General features: G+C 51.6%; 1 protein-coding gene across 2 annotated transcripts; it reads left to right on the plus strand.

The window, feature by feature from the left end:
• Positions 1–1,296: 1,296 nt before the first annotated feature.
• On the plus strand, positions 1,297–14,676 carry LOC143808813 (uncharacterized). 2 transcript variants are annotated; one of them, XM_077291875.1, is made up of 9 exons: positions 1,297–1,415; positions 1,745–1,819; positions 2,363–2,453; positions 2,548–2,615; positions 2,803–2,857; positions 3,255–3,352; positions 5,775–5,830; positions 9,074–9,193; positions 13,963–14,676. In XM_077291875.1, the coding sequence occupies exons 2-8, from the start codon at positions 1,745–1,747 to the stop codon at positions 9,165–9,167; spliced, it is 537 nt and encodes a 178-aa protein (XP_077147990.1). In that variant the 5' UTR covers positions 1,297–1,415; the 3' UTR covers positions 9,168–9,193; positions 13,963–14,676. The 2 variants fall into 2 exon arrangements, with proteins under 2 accessions (XP_077147990.1, XP_077147991.1); XM_077291876.1 differs by having other exon boundaries at positions 2,593–2,615; positions 13,963–14,603.
• The last annotated feature ends 4,525 nt before the right edge of the window (positions 14,677–19,201 follow it).

The following is a 19,201-nucleotide window of genomic DNA, read 5'->3' on the forward strand; positions in this document are numbered from 1 at the left end:
CTTAACCCCTTACTGACCTGAGATATAAGAGAATAGCCTCCCCATACAGGTGACAATCCCGCAGCCATTGGCTGTCCACTATAGCTGACAACTTGCTGTATCAGCCATGATCAGTGTTTGCACTGTAAAAATCTGATTAACCCCTTAGATGCTGCTGTCAATAGTGACTACATCATTATAAATGGTTAACAGAGTGTGGGGGCTTCCTCTTTATCCAAATTGGTGCCCTCAGGTCACGATTGTGTGGTCCTGATGTTTGCCGGCAATTCACGACCAAATAGCGGCCTTACAGTCTGATGGCTGTAGTAATCTGCTCAGAAGTTAGAGGCATTTAGGTGGTTAAAATGCACATTTTCATGTCATACCACTTTGCATTAATTCCTGTGAAGCACCTGAAGGGTTAATAAACTACCTGACTGCAGTTTTCTATATGTCGGGGTGCTGTTTATAAAATGGTATCATGTTTGGGGGTTTCCCAATATATGAGACCCCTAAAGTCACTGCAAACATGGATAAGTCCCTAAAAAATGTTTTTTGTAAATTTCCTTGAAAAAATGAAAAATTGCTGCTACATTTTTAAACCTCCCAAAATGTAAACAAAATAAACATTTTACAAATGGTGCTGATGTAAAGCCGACATGTGGGAAATGTTATTTATTAATGGTTCGCTGTGGTGTGACTATCTGGATTAACGGGATAATCAAAGTTTGCAAATTGCTAATTTATTAACATTTTTTCAAATTTCTGATATTTTTTTATAAACACAAAAGATATCGATCTAAATTTACCGTTATCATAAAGTGTAATGCGTCACGAAAAAACAATCTGAAAATCACTGGGATTTGTCGAAGCTCCAGAGTTATTACCACATAAAGTGACACTGATTTCACAACTTTGGCTCTGTCACTAAGGGGTTAAGGAAAAAAAGTAGACAGGGGTTGGTTCCTGCAGTCTGAAAACTCAATTGTGTAAGGTTGTTACATAGGGCGTGTGCGCGGTTACTGCTGTGAAGGATGTGATGTGTTTGGTTCACACGTGCTTCATATTATGAAATGAATGAATGAGTGAGGTGAAATCCTCACCGCATCCTGCAGCGGCCAATCAACAGCCTCCAGTGACTGGAACTGCACTCACTACCAATCACAGTCCTGTATGAGCTCATGTGGGAGGAGCCCAGTCGCCTGTACACACAGGGCTGTACGTCGGCTCCTCCCAGTCAGGGACAAACCGCAACAAGCTGTGCGAACCAATATGTGCGTCAGCGACCGCTGCCGTGCTCTGCAGGAGGATGAATGGGGGAAAGGGGCGGCGCTGAGCGATGTGTCAGCGGTATATAAGGCGTGGAGGCTCTCAGCACTCAGCCTCACGCTCACTGCTCCTCCGCCTCCTGCCTGCGCTGTCACACACCGGACCTGGTGAGAAGCGAAGATGGATGATGATCATTGATTATTGATGGAGGGGTCTCTCCTATAGATAATGCTGGATGATGATGATGATGGGATCTCTCCCGTAGATGATGCTGGATGATGATGATGGGATCTCTCCCGTAGATGATGCTGGATGATGATGATGGGGTCTCTCCCATAGATGATGATGGATGATGATGATGGGGGTCTCCACCATATATGATGCTAGATGATGATGGAGGACCTATGTCCTGGGTCCCCCGGTGACATCACACATCGCGCGCTGATGTCACTGTCTCTGTGATTGCACTTAGCGGAGTTTCTCCGTTTCCTTCCAGATGAGTGACCCATCCGAGCTCCGGACAGAAATTACAATTCCTGCAACACCAGAGAGAAAACAATGGAGGCCGGAGGTAAGTGTCAGCGGAGCCGCGTGCAGTGAGGGGTCAGCGGACACAATCCATGGACGACACGTCATGGCTCCTGACACCACTGACCGCAGAGACCTCAGTGACCCATGTTAGTGGGAAGCCTGTGATCCGATTGTGGCTGCATCTCCTGGTGGTGTCCCCCCTTCTCTGGCGTCGGAGTCCCCCCCCTTCTCTAGTGGCGGTGTCCCCCCCTTCTCTAGTGGCGGTGTCTCACCTTCTCTAGTGTCGGAGTCTCATCTCCTCTAGTGGCGGTGTCCCCCCCTTCTCTAGTGGCGGTGTCCCCCCCCTTCTCTAGTGGCGGTGTCTCACCTTCTCTAGTGTCGGAGTCTCATCTCCTCTAGTGGCGGTGTCCCCTCTTCTCTAGTAGCGGTGTCCCACCTTCTCTACATGTCTGTCCTAGTGATACATGTGTCACGCTGCGTCTTCTGGGGTTGTGCCGCTGTCAGTAGGGTCAGCGCTGGACCCCGGTCACACACAGCTCAGACCCCGGCACCTGAGACTCCATCTTCTCCTCTTGTCTTACAGCTTTGCACCACGCGGCTCGTCCTGGCAGGCGGAGGAGTCCTTGTAGTCGCCATCCTGGTGCTAGTGCTCAGAGGGACCCTCCATAATCCAGGTGATAGACGCTCTCCGTTATATCGGGGTGCGGGGGCAGCTGACATCTCGGGGGTCTGGACACAGATCAGTGATGCTTCATTATTTGTTTGTAGGATTTCCGGTGGTAATGAACTGTCCTGTGTCTGTTTCTTCATCAGGTGCCAGAAATGAAGACCCCCAGGTGATTGTTCATGATTCAGGGGGGAAGACTCTCCTAAAATAATATATAAAGTGTCAATATCATTATGTAATGATATGAAGGGTCCGGTCTGTGCTGTGGTCATTGATTATCACCCCCACAATGTACATACTACACTGATAGAGAAGACCCCATCACTGACGTCACCACTGGTCTCTTTCCTCTATAGGGTCTTCTATCCAGAGCCTCCAGTATGGGTCCATCATCCTCCCCCACTATGACCAGTAAGTTCACATTTTACCAGCTCCTATAGAGGGTCACAGGCCCGGTATGGGGGCATTTCATGGCAGTGGGCAGGGGTCCTCCTCAGCTTCCAGGAGCGGCCATTCTACATGTGGTGCATTTTTGGTTTCCACCGTTCCCTGGTTCCTGGTCCGCTATCTCCTCACATACTGGTTCTGACCCTTAGCTATACTGTAGCTCATGGCTGTGTATAGTCGACTGTGCGTAGCCTAGAAGGAAAGTGACAGGTGTGGCCCTCAATGTTATACACTGACCAGTGTATTAGAGCAGGTGGGCCCCTCTGCGCCACACGTGACATATGCCCTGACCAGGCTCCTCGCCCCCTGCCATCTCAGGACCCCTCGTACAGTATAATCTCCTTCTACTTCTCTATTGCAGGCAATTGTGTTATATATGAGAGGAAGGAGACGTTCTCCGGCAGCGCAGATTACTGCAGGACCAGAAACTCCAGACTCCTAAATGAGGAGGACACAAAGGTGATGACTGTGTGACCTCCTGTATTGTGAGAGTAGCAACTGTCATGGTGCATGGTCGGCTCTACACAGTGCTGGGACTGTCATGGTGCATGGTCGGCTGTACACAGTGCTGGGACTGTCATGGTGCATGGTCGGCTGTACACAGTGCTGGGACTGTCATGGTGCATGGTCGGCTGTACACAGTGCTGGGACTGTCATGGTGCATGGTCGGCTGTACACAGTGCTGGGACTGTCATGGTGCATGGTCGGCTGTACACAGTGCTGGGACTGTCATGGTGCATGGTCGGCTGTACACAGTGCTGGGACTGTCATGGTGCATGGTTGGCTGTACACAGTGCTGGGACTGTCATGGTGCATGGTTGGCTGTACACAGTGTTGGGACTGTCATGGTGCATGGTCGGCTCTACATAGTGCTGGGACTGTCATGGTGCATAGTTGGTTGTACACAGTGCTGGGACTGTCATGGTGCATGGTCGGCTGTACACAGTGCTGGGACTGTCATGGTGCATGGTCGGCTGTACACAGTGCTGGGACTGTCATGGTGCATGGTCAGCTGTACACAGTGCTGGGACTGTCATGGTGCATGGTCGGCTGTACACAGTGCTGGGACTGTCATGGTGCATGGTCGGCTCTACACAGTGCTGGGACTGTCATGGTGCATTGTTGGCTGTACACAGTGCTGGGACTGTCATGGTGCATAGTTGGCAGTACACAGTGCTGGGACTGTCATGGTGCATAGTCGGCTGTACACAGTGCTGGGACTGTCATGGTGCATGGTCGGCTGTACACAGTGCTGGGACTGTCATGGTGCATGGTTGGCTGTACACAGTGCTGGGACTGTCATGGTGCATAGTTGGCTGTACACAGTGCTGGGACTGTCATGGTGCATGGTTGGCTGTACACAGTGCTGGGACTGTCATGGTGCATGGTTGGCTGTACACAGTGCTGGGACTGTCATGGTGCATGGTCGGCTGTACACAGTGCTGGGACTGTCATGGTGCATAGTTGGTTGTACACAGTGCTGGGACTGTCATGGTGCATGGTTGGCTGTACACAGTGCTGGGACTGCCATGGTGCATAGTTGGCTGTACACAGTGCTGGGACTGTCATGGTGCATGGTCGGCTGTACACAGTGCTGGGACTGTCATGGTGCATAGTTGGCTGTACACAGTGCTGGGACTGTCATGGTGCATGGTTGGCTGTACACAGTGTTGGGACTGTCATGGTGCATGGTCGGCTCTACATAGTGCTGGGACTGTCATGGTGCATAGTTGGTTGTACACAGTGCTGGGACTGTCATGGTGCATGGTCGGCTGTACACAGTGCTGGGACTGTCATGGTGCATAGTTGGCTGTACACAGTGCTGGGACTGTCATGGTGCATGGTCGGCTGTACACAGTGCTGGGACTGTCATGGTGCATAGTTGGCTGTACACAGTGCTGGGACTGTCATGGTGCATAGTTGGCTGTACACAGTGCTGGGACTGTCATGGCGCATGGTTCGCTGTATACTTTAAAGGGGTTTTAACTACTAAGACATTCCCTTCTTAAACTAAATGTTCGGCCTGGTAAAATAATAAAGCCTATACTATACTCACCTCCTGTACCGCTTCGTTCCTGTGGTGTTGGCACTCGCGGTCCCGGGGCTGTGATGCGGTGGAATGACATGTGATGCCCGGCGCCCAATCAGCACTGACCTCACTGTCTCCGCCTTCGGACAAACTGACCATGAAGTTGCAGTCCGGCTGCAGCTGATCTCTGACTTCCTCTTCATGTTCAGTTTGCCAGGAGACAGTGACGGCAGCGCTGATTGGGCGCCGGGCATCACATGTCATTCCACTGTATCACAGCCCCGGGACCACAGGTTCTGGCACCGGGGCAGAGTACAGGCTTTATTGTTTTATCATGGCCGACATTTAGTGTAAGACGAGGCTGTCCTAGTAGTGGACGACCCCTGTAACATGGCTGCAGGCAGTGGTGAATGAATTCTTATTTCCTGCACTCAATCAATAAGTCAGATGTAAAGGATTGTAGGTGAGATACATCCAGAGGTGCTGACAGGACAGAACATTAACGAATATTACAGGAGAAGTGGCCATATTGCCTAATAACACTGCACTGCAGGATACGGCCATCACATAATGAAGGCAGCACAGGTCATAATGCAGATGGTAGGACCGGTCACCCCGACCATTCATGGAGGACGACGGCCTCATACTATAACTGCACACGGATAAGACCAGTGTACGGCACCAGTCACACAGGTACGTGTAGTGCACAGTGTCCGGCTCACCCCATATTATTAGGGCAGGTATTGGGGTCCGTGTGAGTGCTCCGTCTGTATCATGGGGCTGCGGCCTCCTGCCGATCATTAGTAATGTCACCCGGTGCTGGTACTTACCTCACGTCTCCTCTCCTTACAGACAGCAGCGCATTGTATAACACGGGGAGAAGACTTCTGGGCGGCTCCTGTCAGCAGGTAGTGTCCTCCCTTATTATATGCCTATTATACAGTGCTGGAGGCCGCTCCCCGTCACCCCCCATGTATAGTGGTAGAGGCCGCTCCACGTCACCCCCATGTACAGTGGTAGAGGCCGCTCCACGTCACCCCCCATGTACAGTGGTAGAGGCCGCTATCGTCGCCCCCCCATGTATTGTAGTAGAGGCCGCTCCCTGTCACCCCCCCATGTACAGTGGTACAGCCCGCTCCCGTTACCCCCATGTATAGTAGTAGAGGCCGCTCCCTGTCACCCCCCCATGTCTAGTGGTAGAGTCCGCTCCCTGTCACCCCCCCATGTATAGTGGTAGAGTCCGCTCCCTGTCACCCCCCCATGTATAGTGGTAGAGTCCGCTCCCTGTCACCCCCCCATGTGCAGTGGTAGAGGCCACTTCCTGTCACCCCCATGTAATAGTAGAAGAGTCAGCTCCCTGTCACCCCCCCATGTATAGTAGTAGAGTCCGCTCCCTGTCACCCCCCCATGTATAGTAGTAGAGTCCGGTCCCTGTCACCCCCCCATGTCTAGTGGTAGAGTCCGCTCCCTGTCACCCCCCCATGTATAGTGGTAGAGTCCGCTCCCTGTCACCCCCCCATGTATAGTGGTAGAGTCCACTCCCTGTCACCCCCCCATGTATAGTAGTAGAGTCCGGTCCCTGTCACCCCCCCATGTCTAGTGGTAGAGTCCGCTCCCTGTCACCCCCCCATGTATAGTGGTAGAGTCCGCTCCCTGTCACCCCCCCATGTATAGTGGTAGAGTCCGCTCCCTGTCACCCCCCATGTACAGTGGTAGAGACCAGCAGTCAAGAAAAAATGTAGCGCTGCCTCTGAACTGAGCGCAGATAAATCACAGTCAATTGTGGGTGTTTTTTTTCTCTGGTTGAAACTTCAGTAGCTGGAGGTGCTCGCATGAAAAAAGACATTCCAGTAGAAATACAAAAGAAAATAAGCGGCAGCACTCACCAGATGACGTGGTTCAGTCCTTTATTAAAGATACAAAATTCATACCAGCGTGTTCACGGCTCGGGGGAGTGCGGACATGGAGGAAGTGAGCAGGGGTCGACAACAGCTGTTTCGCGCTATTCTACAGACCTGTAGAAGCGCTGGAATAGCGCGAAACAGCTGTTGTCGATCCCTGCTCCTCGTCACCCCCCCCATATACTGTGGTACATGCCGTTCCCCGTCACCCCCATGTACAGTGGTAGAGGCCGCTCCCCATCACCCCCCATGTACAGTGGTAGAGGCCGCTCCCCATCACCCCCCATGTACAGTGGTAGAGGCCGCTCCCCATCACCCCCCATGTACAGTGGTAGAGACCGCTCCTCATCACCCCCATGTACAGTGGTAGAGGCCGCTCCCTGTCACCCCCCATGTACAGTGGTAGAGGCCGCTCACTGTCACCCCCCATGTACAGTGGTAGAGGCCGCTCCCTGTCACCCCCCATGTACAGTGGTACAGCCCGCTCCCGTTACCCCCATGTATAGTAGTAGAGGCCGCTCCCTGTCACCCCCCATGTACAGTGGTAGAGTCCGCTCCCTGTCACCCCCCCATGTATAGTGGTAGAGGCCGCTCACTGTCACCCCCCCATGTACAGTGGTACAGCCCGCTCCCGTTACCCCCATGTATAGTGGTAGAGGCCGCTCCCTGTCACCCCCCCATGTCTAGTGGTAGAGTCCGCTCCCTGTCACCCCCCCATGTATAGTGGTAGAGGCCGCTCCCTGTCACCCCCCATATACAGTGGTAGAGGCCGCTCCCTGTCACCCCCCATGTACAGTGGTAGAGGCCGCTCCACGTCACCCCCCATGTACAGTAGCAGAGGCCGCTCCCCGTCATCCCCATGTACAGTGGTAGAGGCCGCTCCCCGTCATCCCCATGTACAGTGGTAGAGGCCGCTCCCTGTCACCCCCCCCATGTACAGTGGTACAGGCCGCTCCTCGTCACCCCCCTATGTACAGTGGTGGAGGCCGCTCCCTGTCACCCCCCCATGTATAGTGGTACAGCCCGCTCCTCGTCACCCCCCCATGTACAGTGGTAGAGGCCACTCCCTGTCACCCCCCCCCATGTACAGTGGTACAGCCCGCTCCTCGTCACCCCCCATGTACAGTGGTAGAGGCCGCTCCTCGTCACCCCCCTATGTACAGTGGTAGAGGCCGCTCCCTGTCATCCCCATGAACAGTGGTACAGCCCGCTCCTCGTCACCCCCCCATGTACAGTGGTAGAGGCCGCTCCCTGTCACCCCCCCCCATGTACAGTGGTACAGCCCGCTCCTCGTCACCCCCCATGTACAGTGGTACAGCCCGCTCCTCGTCACCCCCCCATGTACAGTGGTAGAGGCCGCTCCCTGTCACCCCCCCATGTATAGTGGTAGAGGCCGCTCCCCGTCACCCCCCTATGTACAGTGGTACAGCCCGCTGCCATTACTCCCCATATAAGGCCGGTTTCACACATCAGTGGCTCCGGTACGTGTGGTGACAGTTTTCTCACGTACCGGAGACACTGACTCACGTAGACATATTAAAATCAATGTGTCTCTGCACATGTCAGCGTGTTTTCACGGACCGTGTGTCCGTGTGCAAAACATGGAGACATGTCAGTGTTCGTGGGAGCGCACGGATTACACGGACCCATTAAAGTCAATGGGTCTGTGTAAAACACGTACCGCACACGGATGCTGTCCGTGTGCAGTCCGTGTGCCGTGCAGGAGACAGCACTACAATAAGCGCTGTCCCCCCAGCGTGGTGCTGAAGCCGCCATTCATTTCTTCTCTCCAGCAGCGTTCGCTGGAGAGAAGATATGAAAAATCATTTTTTTTTTGTGTTTAAAATAAAGATCCCTGTGCGCCCGCCCGCTGTTAATGAAATACTCACCCGGCTCCCTCGCTGCTCCTCTCCGCGCCGCAGCTTCTCCTGTATGAGCGGTCACGTGGTACCGCCCATTACTGTCATAAATATGCGGCTCCACCCCTATGGGAGGTGGAGCCGCATATTCATCACTGTAATGGGCGGCACCACGTGGAGCGCTGTCTCCTGCACGGTCCGTGTGGTACCCAGTCGGCACACGGCTGCCGCACGTGTGCCACACTGATGTGCCACGTGAGCTCACGGACACGGATAACTCCGGTACCGATTTTCCGGTACCGGAATTATCTGGACGTGTGGGACAGGCCTACAGTGGTACATCCCGCTCCCGGGGTTTCGCTTTATGCTCCAGACTTCTTCTCTCCTGCAGGAACGATGGCGACTGCTTCATCTACAACACGGACCACGGATTCGTACAGATGGAGTGTCTCACGCCGCGCTGGTTCATCTGTCTGCAGACATAGACGTCTCCCGACCCTCCGCTCCTCACGTACGTGTCTTATCTTCTATCTGCGGAATATTCCGGAATGTTCTGTACCATCCAGGAAATCTAGAGATGGGGAGCCTGAGTGGGCAGTCCTGTGGATGTTCTCCCTCCGTACATTGGGGTCTCCTATGATGGAGGTGTGGGCTGTCCTGTGGATTTTCTCCCTCCTTACATTGAGGTCTCCTATGATGGAGGTGTGGGCTGTCCTGTGGATGTTCTCCCTCCGTACATTGAGGTCTCCTATGATGGAGGTGTGGGCTGTCCTGTGGATGTTCTCCCTCCTTACATTGAGGTCTCCTATGATGGAGGTGTGGGCTGTCCTGTGGATGTTCTCCCTCCTTACATTGAGGTCTCCTATGATGGAGGTGTGGGCTGTCCTGTGGATGTTCTCCCTCCGTACATTGTGGTCTCCTATGATGGAGGTGTGGGCTGTCCTGTGGATGTATACCCCTCCGTACATTGAGGTCTCCTATGATGGAGGTGTGGGCTGTCCTGTGGATGTTCTCCCTCCGTACATTGGGGTTCCTATGATGGAGGTGTGGGCTGTCCTGTGGATGTTCTCCCTCCGTACATTGTGATCTCCTATGATGGAGGTGTGGGCTGTCCTGTGGATGTTCTCCCTCCGTACATTGTGGTCTCCTATGATGGAGGTGTGGGCTGTCCTGTGGATGTTCTCCCTCCGTACATTGGGGTTCCTATGATGGAGGTGTGGGCTGTCCTGTGGATGTTCTCCCTCCGTACATTGGGGTCTCCTATGATGGAGGTGTGGGCTGTCCTGTGGATGTTCTCCCTCCGTACATTGTGGTCTCCTATGATGGAGGTGTGGGCTGTCCTGTGGATGTTCTCCCTCCGTACATTGGGGTCTCCTATGATGGAGGTGTGGGCTGTCATGTGGATGTTCTCCCTCCGTACATTGTGGTCTCCTATGATGGAGGTGTGGGCTGTCCTGTGGATGTTCTCCCTCCTTACATTGTGGTCTCCTATGATGGAGGTGTGGGCTGTCCTGTGGATGTTCTCCCTCCGTACATTGGGGTCTCCTATGATGGAGATGTGGGCCGTCCTGTGGATGTTCTCCCTCCGTACATTGGGGTCTCCTATGATGGAGGTGTGGGCCGTCCTGTGCATGTTCTCCCTCCGTACATTGTGGTCTCCTATGATTGAGGTGTGGGCTGTCCTGTGGATGTTCTCCCTCCGTACATTGTGGTCTCCTATGATGGAGGTGTGGGCTGTCATGTGGATGTTCTCCCTCCGTACATTGTGGTCTCCTATGATGGAGGTGTGGGCTGTCCTGTGGATGTTCTCCCTCCGTACATTGAGGTCTCCTAAGATGGAGGTGTGGGCTGTCCTGTGGATGTTCTCCCTCCGTACATTGGGGTCTCCTATGATGGAGGTGTGGGCTGTCCTGTGGATGCTCTCCCTCCGTACATTGGGGTCTCCTATGATGGAGATGTGGGCTGTCATGTGGATGTTCTCCCTCCGTACATTGTGGTCTCCTATGATGGAGGTGTGGGCTGTCCTGTGGATGTATACCCCTCCGTACATTGAGGTCTCCTATGATGGAGGTGTGGGCTGTCCTGTGGATGTTCTCCCTCCGTACATTGGGGTTCCTATGATGGAGGTGTGGGCTGTCCTGTGGATGTTCTCCCTCCGTACATTGTGATCTCCTATGATGGAGGTGTGGGCTGTCCTGTGGATGTTCTCCCTCCGTACATTGAGGTCTCCTATGATGGAGGTGTGGGCTGTCCTGTGGATGTTCTCCCTCCGTACATTGGGGTCTCCTATGATGGAGGTGTGGGCTGTCCTGTGGATGCTCTCCCTCCGTACATTGGGGTCTCCTATGATGGAGATGTGGGCTGTCATGTGGATGTTCTCCCTCCGTACATTGTGGTCTCCTATGATGGAGGTGTGGGCTGTCCTGTGGATGTATACCCCTCCGTACATTGAGGTCTCCTATGATGGAGGTGTGGGCTGTCCTGTGGATGTTCTCCCTCCGTACATTGGGGTTCCTATGATGGAGGTGTGGGCTGTCCTGTGGATGTTCTCCCTCCGTACATTGTGATCTCCTATGATGGAGGTGTGGGCTGTCCTGTGGATGTTCTCCCTCCGTACATTGAGGTCCCCTATGATGGAGGTGTGGGCTGTCCTGTGGATGCTCTCCCTCCGTACATTGGGGTCTCCTATGATGGAGGTGTGGGCTGTCCTGTGGATGTATACCCCTCCGTACATTGAGGTCTCCTATGATGGAGGTGTGGGCTGTCCTGTGGATGCTCTCCCTCCGTACATTGTGGTCTCCTATGATGGAGGTGTGGGCTGTCATGTGGATGTTCTCCCTCCGTACATTGTGGTCTCCTATGATGGAGGTGTGGGCTGTCCTGTGGATGTTCTCCCTCCTTACATTGTGGTCTCCTATGATGGAGGTGTGGGCTGTCCTGTGGATGTTCTCCCTCCGTACATTGGGGTCTCCTATGATGGAGATGTGGGCCGTCCTGTGGATGTTCTCCCTCCGTACATTGGGGTCTCCTATGATGGAGGTGTGGGCCGTCCTGTGCATGTTCTCCCTCCTTACATTGTGGTCTCCTATGATGGAGGTGTGGGCTGTCCTGTGGATGTTCTCCCTCCGTACATTGTGGTCTCCTATGATGGAGGTGTGGGCTGTCCTGTGGATGTTCTCCCTCCGTACATTGTGGTCTCCTATGATGGAGGTGTGGGCTGTCCTGTGGATGTTCTCCCTCCGTACATTGAGGTCTCCTATGATGGAGGTGTGGGCTGTCCTGTGGATGCTCTCCCTCCGTACATTGTGGTCTCCTATGATGGAGGTGTGGGCTGTCATGTGGATGTTCTCCCTCCGTACATTGTGGTCTCCTATGATGGAGGTGTGGGCTGTCCTGTGGATGTTCTCCCTCCGTACATTGGGGTCTCCTATGATGGAGGTGTGGGCTGTCCTGTGGATGTTCTCCCTCCGTACATTGTGGTCTCCTATGATGGAGGTGTGGGCTGTCCTGTGGATGTTCTCCCTCTGTACATTGAGGTCTCCTATGATGGAGGTGTGGGCTGTCCTGTGGATGTTCTCCCTCCGTACATTGGGGTCTCCTATGATGGAGGTGTGGGCTGTCCTGTGGATATTCTCCCTCCGTACATTGAGGTCTCCTATGATGGAGGTGTGGGCTGTCCTGTGGATGTTCTCCCTCCGTACATTGGGGTCTCCTATGATGGAGGTGTGGGCTGTCCTGTGGATGTTCTCCCTCCGTACATTGAGGTCTCCTATGATGGAGGTGTGGGCTGTCCTGTGGATGTTCTCCCTCCGTACATTGGGGTCTCCTATGATGGAGGTGTGGGCTGTCCTGTGGATGTTCTCCCTCCGTACATTGAGGTCTCCTATGATGGAGGTGTGGGCTGTCCTGTGGATGTTCTCCCTCCGTACATTGGGGTCTCCTATGATGGAGGTGTGGGCTGTCCTGTGGATGTTCTCCCTCCGTACATTGGGGTCTCCTATGATGGAGGTGTGGGCTGTCATGTGGATGTTCTCCCTCCGTACATTGGGGTCTCCTATGATGGAGGTGTGGGCTGTCCTGTGGATGTTCTCCCTCCGTACATTGGGGTCTCCTATGATGGAGGTGTGGGCTGTCATGTAGATGTTCTCCATGTAGGAGTATTTCCACTATATGCTCCTTTATATGTACAGTGTATATAAGGTGTATTTTTGTGTAGCGATGGATTGTCTTTATCTGCTGAACTCTGCAATGATTGTCTGTGGGTCTTGTGCTCTGTGACAGTGGTCTGTGTCTGTGCTGGGGATCTGGGGCTGTAACTGTGTCAGTCTCTATCTATGCTGAAGGTTTTGAACTCTGTGCCGGGGTCTGTATCTGTACTGGGGGTCAGGAGCTTTGTGCTGGGGTCTGTGTCTGTGGGGGGGGTCAGGAGCTTTGTGCTTGGGGTCTGGGGCTCTTTGCTGGGGTCTGTGTCTGTGCCGGGGGGGGGGGGGGGCAGGAGCTTTGTGCAAGGGGTCTGGGGCTCTGTGCTGGGGTCGGGGTCTGTGTCTGTGCCAGGGGGGGGGTCAGGAGCTTTGTGCTGGGGTCTGGGGCTCTGTGCTGTGTTCTGTATCAGTGGCGGGGTCTGTATCTGTGCCGGGGGTCTGTATCTGTGCCGGGGGTCTGTATCTGTGCCGGGGGTCTGTATCTGTGTCGGGGGTCTGTATCTGTGTTCTGTATCAGTGGCGGGGTCTGTATCTGTGCCGGGGGTCTGTATCTGTGCCGGGGGTCTGTATCTGTGCCGGGGGTCTGTATCTGTGCCGGGGGTCTGTATCTGTGCCGATCTGTGCCGGGGGTCTGTATCTGTGCCGGGGGTCTGTATCTGTGTCGGGGGTCTGTATCTGTGCCGGGGGTCTGTATCTGTGCCGGGGTCTGTATCTGTGTGGGGGTCTGTATCTGTGTCAGGGTCTGTATCTGTATCTGTGTTCTGTATCAGTGGCGGGGTCTGTATCTGTGCCGGGGGTCTGTATCTGTGCCGGGGGTCTGTATCTGTGCCGGGGGTCTGTATCTGTGCCGGGGGTCTGTATCTGTGCCGGGGGTCTGTATCTGTGCCGGGGTCTGTATCTGTGTCGGGGGTCTGTATCTGTGCCGGGGTCTGTATCTGTGCCGGGGGTCTGTATCTGTGCCGGGGGTCTGTATCTGTGCCGGGGTCTGTATCTGTGTCGGGGTCTGTATCTGTGCCTGGGTCGGGGTTATGCCCCTTCTCGTCTAACACTCTCTTTTTCCTGCTCTTCTACTCTCCAGGAGACGCCCGGTCCTCACTTTACGCCTTGCGCCCCGTGGACGGTTCTCGTGATCTGGAGGACACCGCCTGTATAACTTATTATGTGTAAATGCTGCTGTTCTGCCTTTATAAAAGACTCAGGGAGTTTGGAATCAATGTTATATTTCAGGAGAGCTGTGAACACAAAACGGTGGGGTCATTTGTAACCAAAGCTGTTCTATTTTTCTATGCTTGCACAGATGTGATTACTTGAAGCTTCGAAAGACTTTATTGGGGTCTCCGTTCTGCAGGTCTGTGTGAATGTTCAGAAGCTTCTCCATCAGTGCAGGGAGGAGGGAGGTGAAGCTGCAGTCTCTCTGTGTGTGGGTTGGGGCGTTCCTTCTTTCCTATGGTGTGGATGGGATTCACGATGCTTGAATATCATTTTATGGATTCCTTTGATTCTTCATCACATCGAATTCCGCAGCCCTGTCTTCTCAGCAGCTTATAGGAATCATGAAGATGAATCTGCGTCGCCTCCATTTCCCTTTTTCATGCAATATGTTCTTTTTTGTAATGTAAATAATTGTTTTAAAGAAACTTCCCCCTTTTTTTTCCTCTCATTTCAGAGTTTGAATTCTATTCTAACATTATACATTCCATAATAAATATTAGATAATTTAATGTGTTATGGAAGGTAGCAGTACTGGTTTAACACCACATTCATTATTCCCATCTAACCATGGCTGCCATCATTTATGGAAAAATCCCAGCAGTGTAGATACTTTTCTCAAGATGCATTATATGATTCGTTTGAATCGCGTCATCGCGCCCTCTGACCTGAGCGTCACTGCAGAGGACGGGGAAGACGGAGCGGCGCTGACGGCGGTGGAACGGGGAGCAGGTGAATATCGCGCACTGCGTAATACTCACCTGCTCCCGGCGCGGTCCCTGCACGTCCCTAGTTTTCCAAGCGCTGACAGCTTCTTCCTGTAGTGAGCGGTCACATGGTACCGCTCATTACAATAAAGAATATGCGGCTCCACCCCTATGGGAGTGGAGTCGGGTCCTTATTCATTACTGTAATGAGCGGTACCACGTGACCGCTCACTACAGGAAGAAGCTGTCAGTACTTGGAGAACCAGGGACGTGCAGGGACTGCGCTGGGAGCAGGTGAGTATGATCACACAGCCCCCGCTCCCCCGCCGACGCCTGGGAATGACTTGAGTATAAGCTGAGAGGAGCAATTTCAGCCTAAAATAATGGGCTGAAATTCTCAGCTTATACCCAAGTATATACGGTAACTTTTTTTTTTTTTTACAAACATTTTACTTCAGAATCAATTTTTTTTTTAATTTTCACGAGTGTAAAAAGAGCAAATGAACCACAAACTTTGTTGTGCAATTTGTCATAAATACAGCACTTCCCCATATGTGGGGGTAAACAAACCACTGTTTGGGCGCACGGCAGAGCTCGGAAGGGAAGGAGCGCTGTTTGACTTCTTCAATGCAGAATTGGCTGGAATCAAGATCGGATGCCATGTCGCGCTTGTAGAGCCCCTGATGTGCCTGAACAGTGGAAACCCCCCACAAGTAACTCCATTTTGGAAAGTAGACTGTTATGATCTGGTGGCCTAGGAGCAAGCTGAGACGTACTCAGGAGAAGGTGGTACCTGTACTGACCGCAGACCCTGAACTTAACACCGCAACTAGAAGTAGCTGTGGGATGTACCTGACTCTCCCTAGACACCTCGACACAGCCGGAGGACTAAATACCCCTAGAGATAGTTTTCCGTTTCTATCTTGCCTCAGAGAAAATCCCCAAAGGATAGATAGCCCCCCACAAATATTGACTGTGAGAGGAGAGGGAAATAACATATACAGACTGAAATCAGGTTTTAGCAAAGGAGGCACCTCTAGCTAATCAGAAAGGATAGGACAGAGTACTATGCGGTCAGTATTAAAAGACTAGAAAATATCCACCACAGAAAATACAAAATCTCCACATCAAACTAAGATATGGAGGGTATATCTGCATCTCCAGAGATACCAGCTTGGCTGAACAAATCCTTATACAGACCAAGCTGGACAAGACAAAACATGGAAATGTACTGAACTATAGGCCCACAGCATGTGGACTGCAAAAAACAAAGCCAGAACTTATCTTTGTTGAAATGAACAGCAAAGCAGGAGAGACCAAGCAGGGATGTGAATCCTCCAGGAACAATTGACAACTGGCACTGACTAAAGGGTCAAGCAACACTAAATAGCCCAGTCAGAATTGCAATAAGTGGACACACCTGATGACTGCTGGAATCCAGCGCTACCACTTATAACCACCGGAGGGAGCCCAAGAGCAGAATTCACAACAGTAGACCCCTTAAGGAACTTGTCTAGATGTGTTGTGAAAACTTTAAACCCCCAAGTGCTTCAAAGAAGTTTATAACGCAGAGCCGTAAAAATGAAAAATCTTTGTTTTCCATAAAAAAGATTTTTTAGCCCCCAATTTTTTTATTTTCCCAAGGGTAACAGAAGAAACTGGACCCCAAAAGTTGTTGTCCAATTTGTCCTGACTATGCTGAAGCCCCATATGTGGGGGTAAACCACTGTTTGGGCGCACCGCAGAGCTCAGAAGTGAGGGAGCACCATTTGACTTTTTCAACGCAAAATTGGCTGGAATCAATGGTGGAGCCATGTCATGTTTGGAGACCCCCTGATGTACCTAAACAGTGGAAACTCCCCAATTCTAAGTCCAACCCTAACCCCAACACACTCCAAACCCTTATCCCAACCCTAAACATAATCCTAATAACCCTAACCCCAACACACACTAATCCCAACCCTAACCATAACCCTAATCACAACTCTAACCCCAACACACCCCTAACTGTTGTGAATTCTGCTTTTGGGCTCCCTCCGGTGGTTGTAGGTGGTAATGCAGTTGTCTCTGGGCTGCAGCCCTGGTCAGGTGTTTCTGCTGACTGCAGTTCTGACTGGGGTATTTAGGTTAGCAGGATTCATTAGTCCTTGCCAGTTGTCCATTGTTTTTGGAGGTTTTGTCCTTGCCTGGTTCCTCTGCCTTGCTGCCAAATCTGCAAAGATAAGTGTCTGGTTTTCTTGGCACACATGCCGTGTGTTTATGATTTAGTGCTATTCAGTGTTTTTTTGTCCAGCTTAGATTGTATCAGTAGTTTCTCAGTCTAGTTGGATTCTCAGGAGTTGCAGATATACATTCCATGTCTTTAGTTAGATTGTGGAACTTTTTGTATTTTCTGCTGTGGATATTTTTAGAGTTTTAATACTGACCGCTTAGTATTCTGTCCTATCTTTCCCTGTTTAGCTAGAGTGGCCTCTTTTGCTGGAATCTGTTTTCTGCCTGTGTGTGTGTCTTTCCTCTCCTACTCACAGCCAATATTTGTGGGGGGCTGCCTATCCTTTGGGGTTCTGCTCTGAGGCAAGGTAGTATTCCTATTTCTATCTATAGGGGTATTTAGTCCTCCGGCTGTGTCGAGGTGTCTAGGGTTTGTTAGGCACACCCCACGGCTACTTCTAGTTGCGGTGTTAAGTTCAGGGTTTGCGGTCAGTACAGATTCCACTTCTCCTGAGAAAGTCTCATGCGGCTCCAAAGTCACCAGATCACAACACCTAACCCTAATGCCAACCTTAACCCTAATCCCAACCCTAACTCCAACACACCCTTAACCCTAATCCTAATCCCAACCCTAATCCTAATCTCAACTCTAACTCTAATTTTAGCCCCAACCCTAACTTTTATCCAATTGTAACCCTAATGGGAAAATAGAAATAAATACATTTTCTTTATTTTATTATTTTTCCCTATCTAAGGGGGTGATAAAGAGGGGTTTATTTACTATTTTTTTTATTTTGATCACTGTGATAGACCTTATCACAGTGCCCAAAATGAACCAATAGGAAAAATCTTCCTATTGTTGCCGGGTGCCGGCTGGCAGATCTCAGCGGGCACACTGCGCATGTGTTATGACCTGGTGGTTAAGAGGCCACACTGATATGACCTGGTGGCTAAAACGCAACATGGGACGAGCTCTGAGGAGGTGGTATCTCTACTGACCGCAGTCCCTAATCCTAACAGCAACACTAGTAATAGCCGTGGGATGTTCCTGACTCTCCCTAGACACCTCTTCACAGCCTAAGAATCAACTACCCCTAAAGAAGGAAATAGAAAGCTATCTTGCCTCAGAGAAAACCCCAAAAGGAAAGATAGCCCCCCACAAATATTGACTGTGAGTGGAGAGGGAAATGACATACACAGAAATGAAATCAGTTTTCAGCAAAGGAGGCCATTACTAAACTTGATAGACAGAGAGAAAAGGATACTGTGCGGTCAGTATTAAAAACTACAAAAATCCACGCAGAGTTTACAAAAAATGAACTCCACACCGACTCACGGTGTGGAGGGGCAAATCTGCTTCCCCAGAGCTTCCAGCTAGCCTGAATATGACATAGTGACAAGCTGGACAAAAAAGGACATATTTGCAAAGCAATAGAGTCCACAGCAGATGGACAAATAAGAACTAGCAGAAACTTATCTTTTGCTGACAAGGACAGGCCATATGAGAAATCCAAGGAGAGAACCAAATCCAACCTAAGGAATTGACAGCTGGCATGAACTATAGCCCAGAGCAGGTTTAAATAACAAACCCAGGCAAAGCGATCAGTGGAGGCAGCTGCTACAGCCACCTAAAGGAGCAGCAGTTCCACTCGAAACCACCAGAGGGAGCCCAAGGGCAGAACTCACAAAAATATCATTAGCAACCACAGGAGGGAGCTCCAGAACGGAATTCACAACAGTACCCCCCCCTTGAGGAGGGGTCACCGAACCCTCACCAGAGCTCCCAGGCCGATCAGGACGAGCCAAATGGAAAGCACAAACCAAATCGGCAGCATGAACATCGGAGGCAACAACCCAAGAATTATCCTCCTGGCCATAACCCTTCCACTTGACCAGATACTGAAGCTTCAGTCTCGACAAACGAGAATCCAAAATCTTCTCCACCACATATTCCAATTCCCCCTCAACCAACACCGGAGCAGGAGGATCAACGGAGGGAACCATAGGTACCACATATCTCCGCAACAAGGATCTATGGAACACATTATGAATGGAAAAAGAAGCTGGAAGGGCCAAACGAAAAGACACCGGACTGATAATTTCAGAAATCTTATAAGGCCCAATAAAGCGAGGCTTGAACTTAGGGGAAGAAACCTTCATAGGAACATGACGAGAACACAACACACCGAC

Source organism: Ranitomeya variabilis, chromosome 2 (assembly GCF_051348905.1).
Source record: "Ranitomeya variabilis isolate aRanVar5 chromosome 2, aRanVar5.hap1, whole genome shotgun sequence".
NCBI classification, from domain to species: Eukaryota; Metazoa; Chordata; class Amphibia; order Anura; family Dendrobatidae; genus Ranitomeya; species Ranitomeya variabilis.

What these genes read in the sequence shown, in the direction of transcription:
- LOC143808813 (XM_077291875.1), top strand. Translation starts at nt 1,745, where the DNA reads ATGAGTGACCCATCCGAGCTCCGGACAGAAATTACAATTCCTGCAACA. An exon ending in ATCCTCCCCCACTATGACCA is followed by an intron (nt 2,858 to 3,254) that starts GTAAGTTCACAT and finishes TCTCTATTGCAG; the next exon opens with GCAATTGTGTTATATATGAG. An exon ending in TGGGCGGCTCCTGTCAGCAG is followed by an intron (nt 5,831 to 9,073) that starts GTAGTGTCCTCC and finishes TCTCTCCTGCAG; the next exon opens with GAACGATGGCGACTGCTTCA.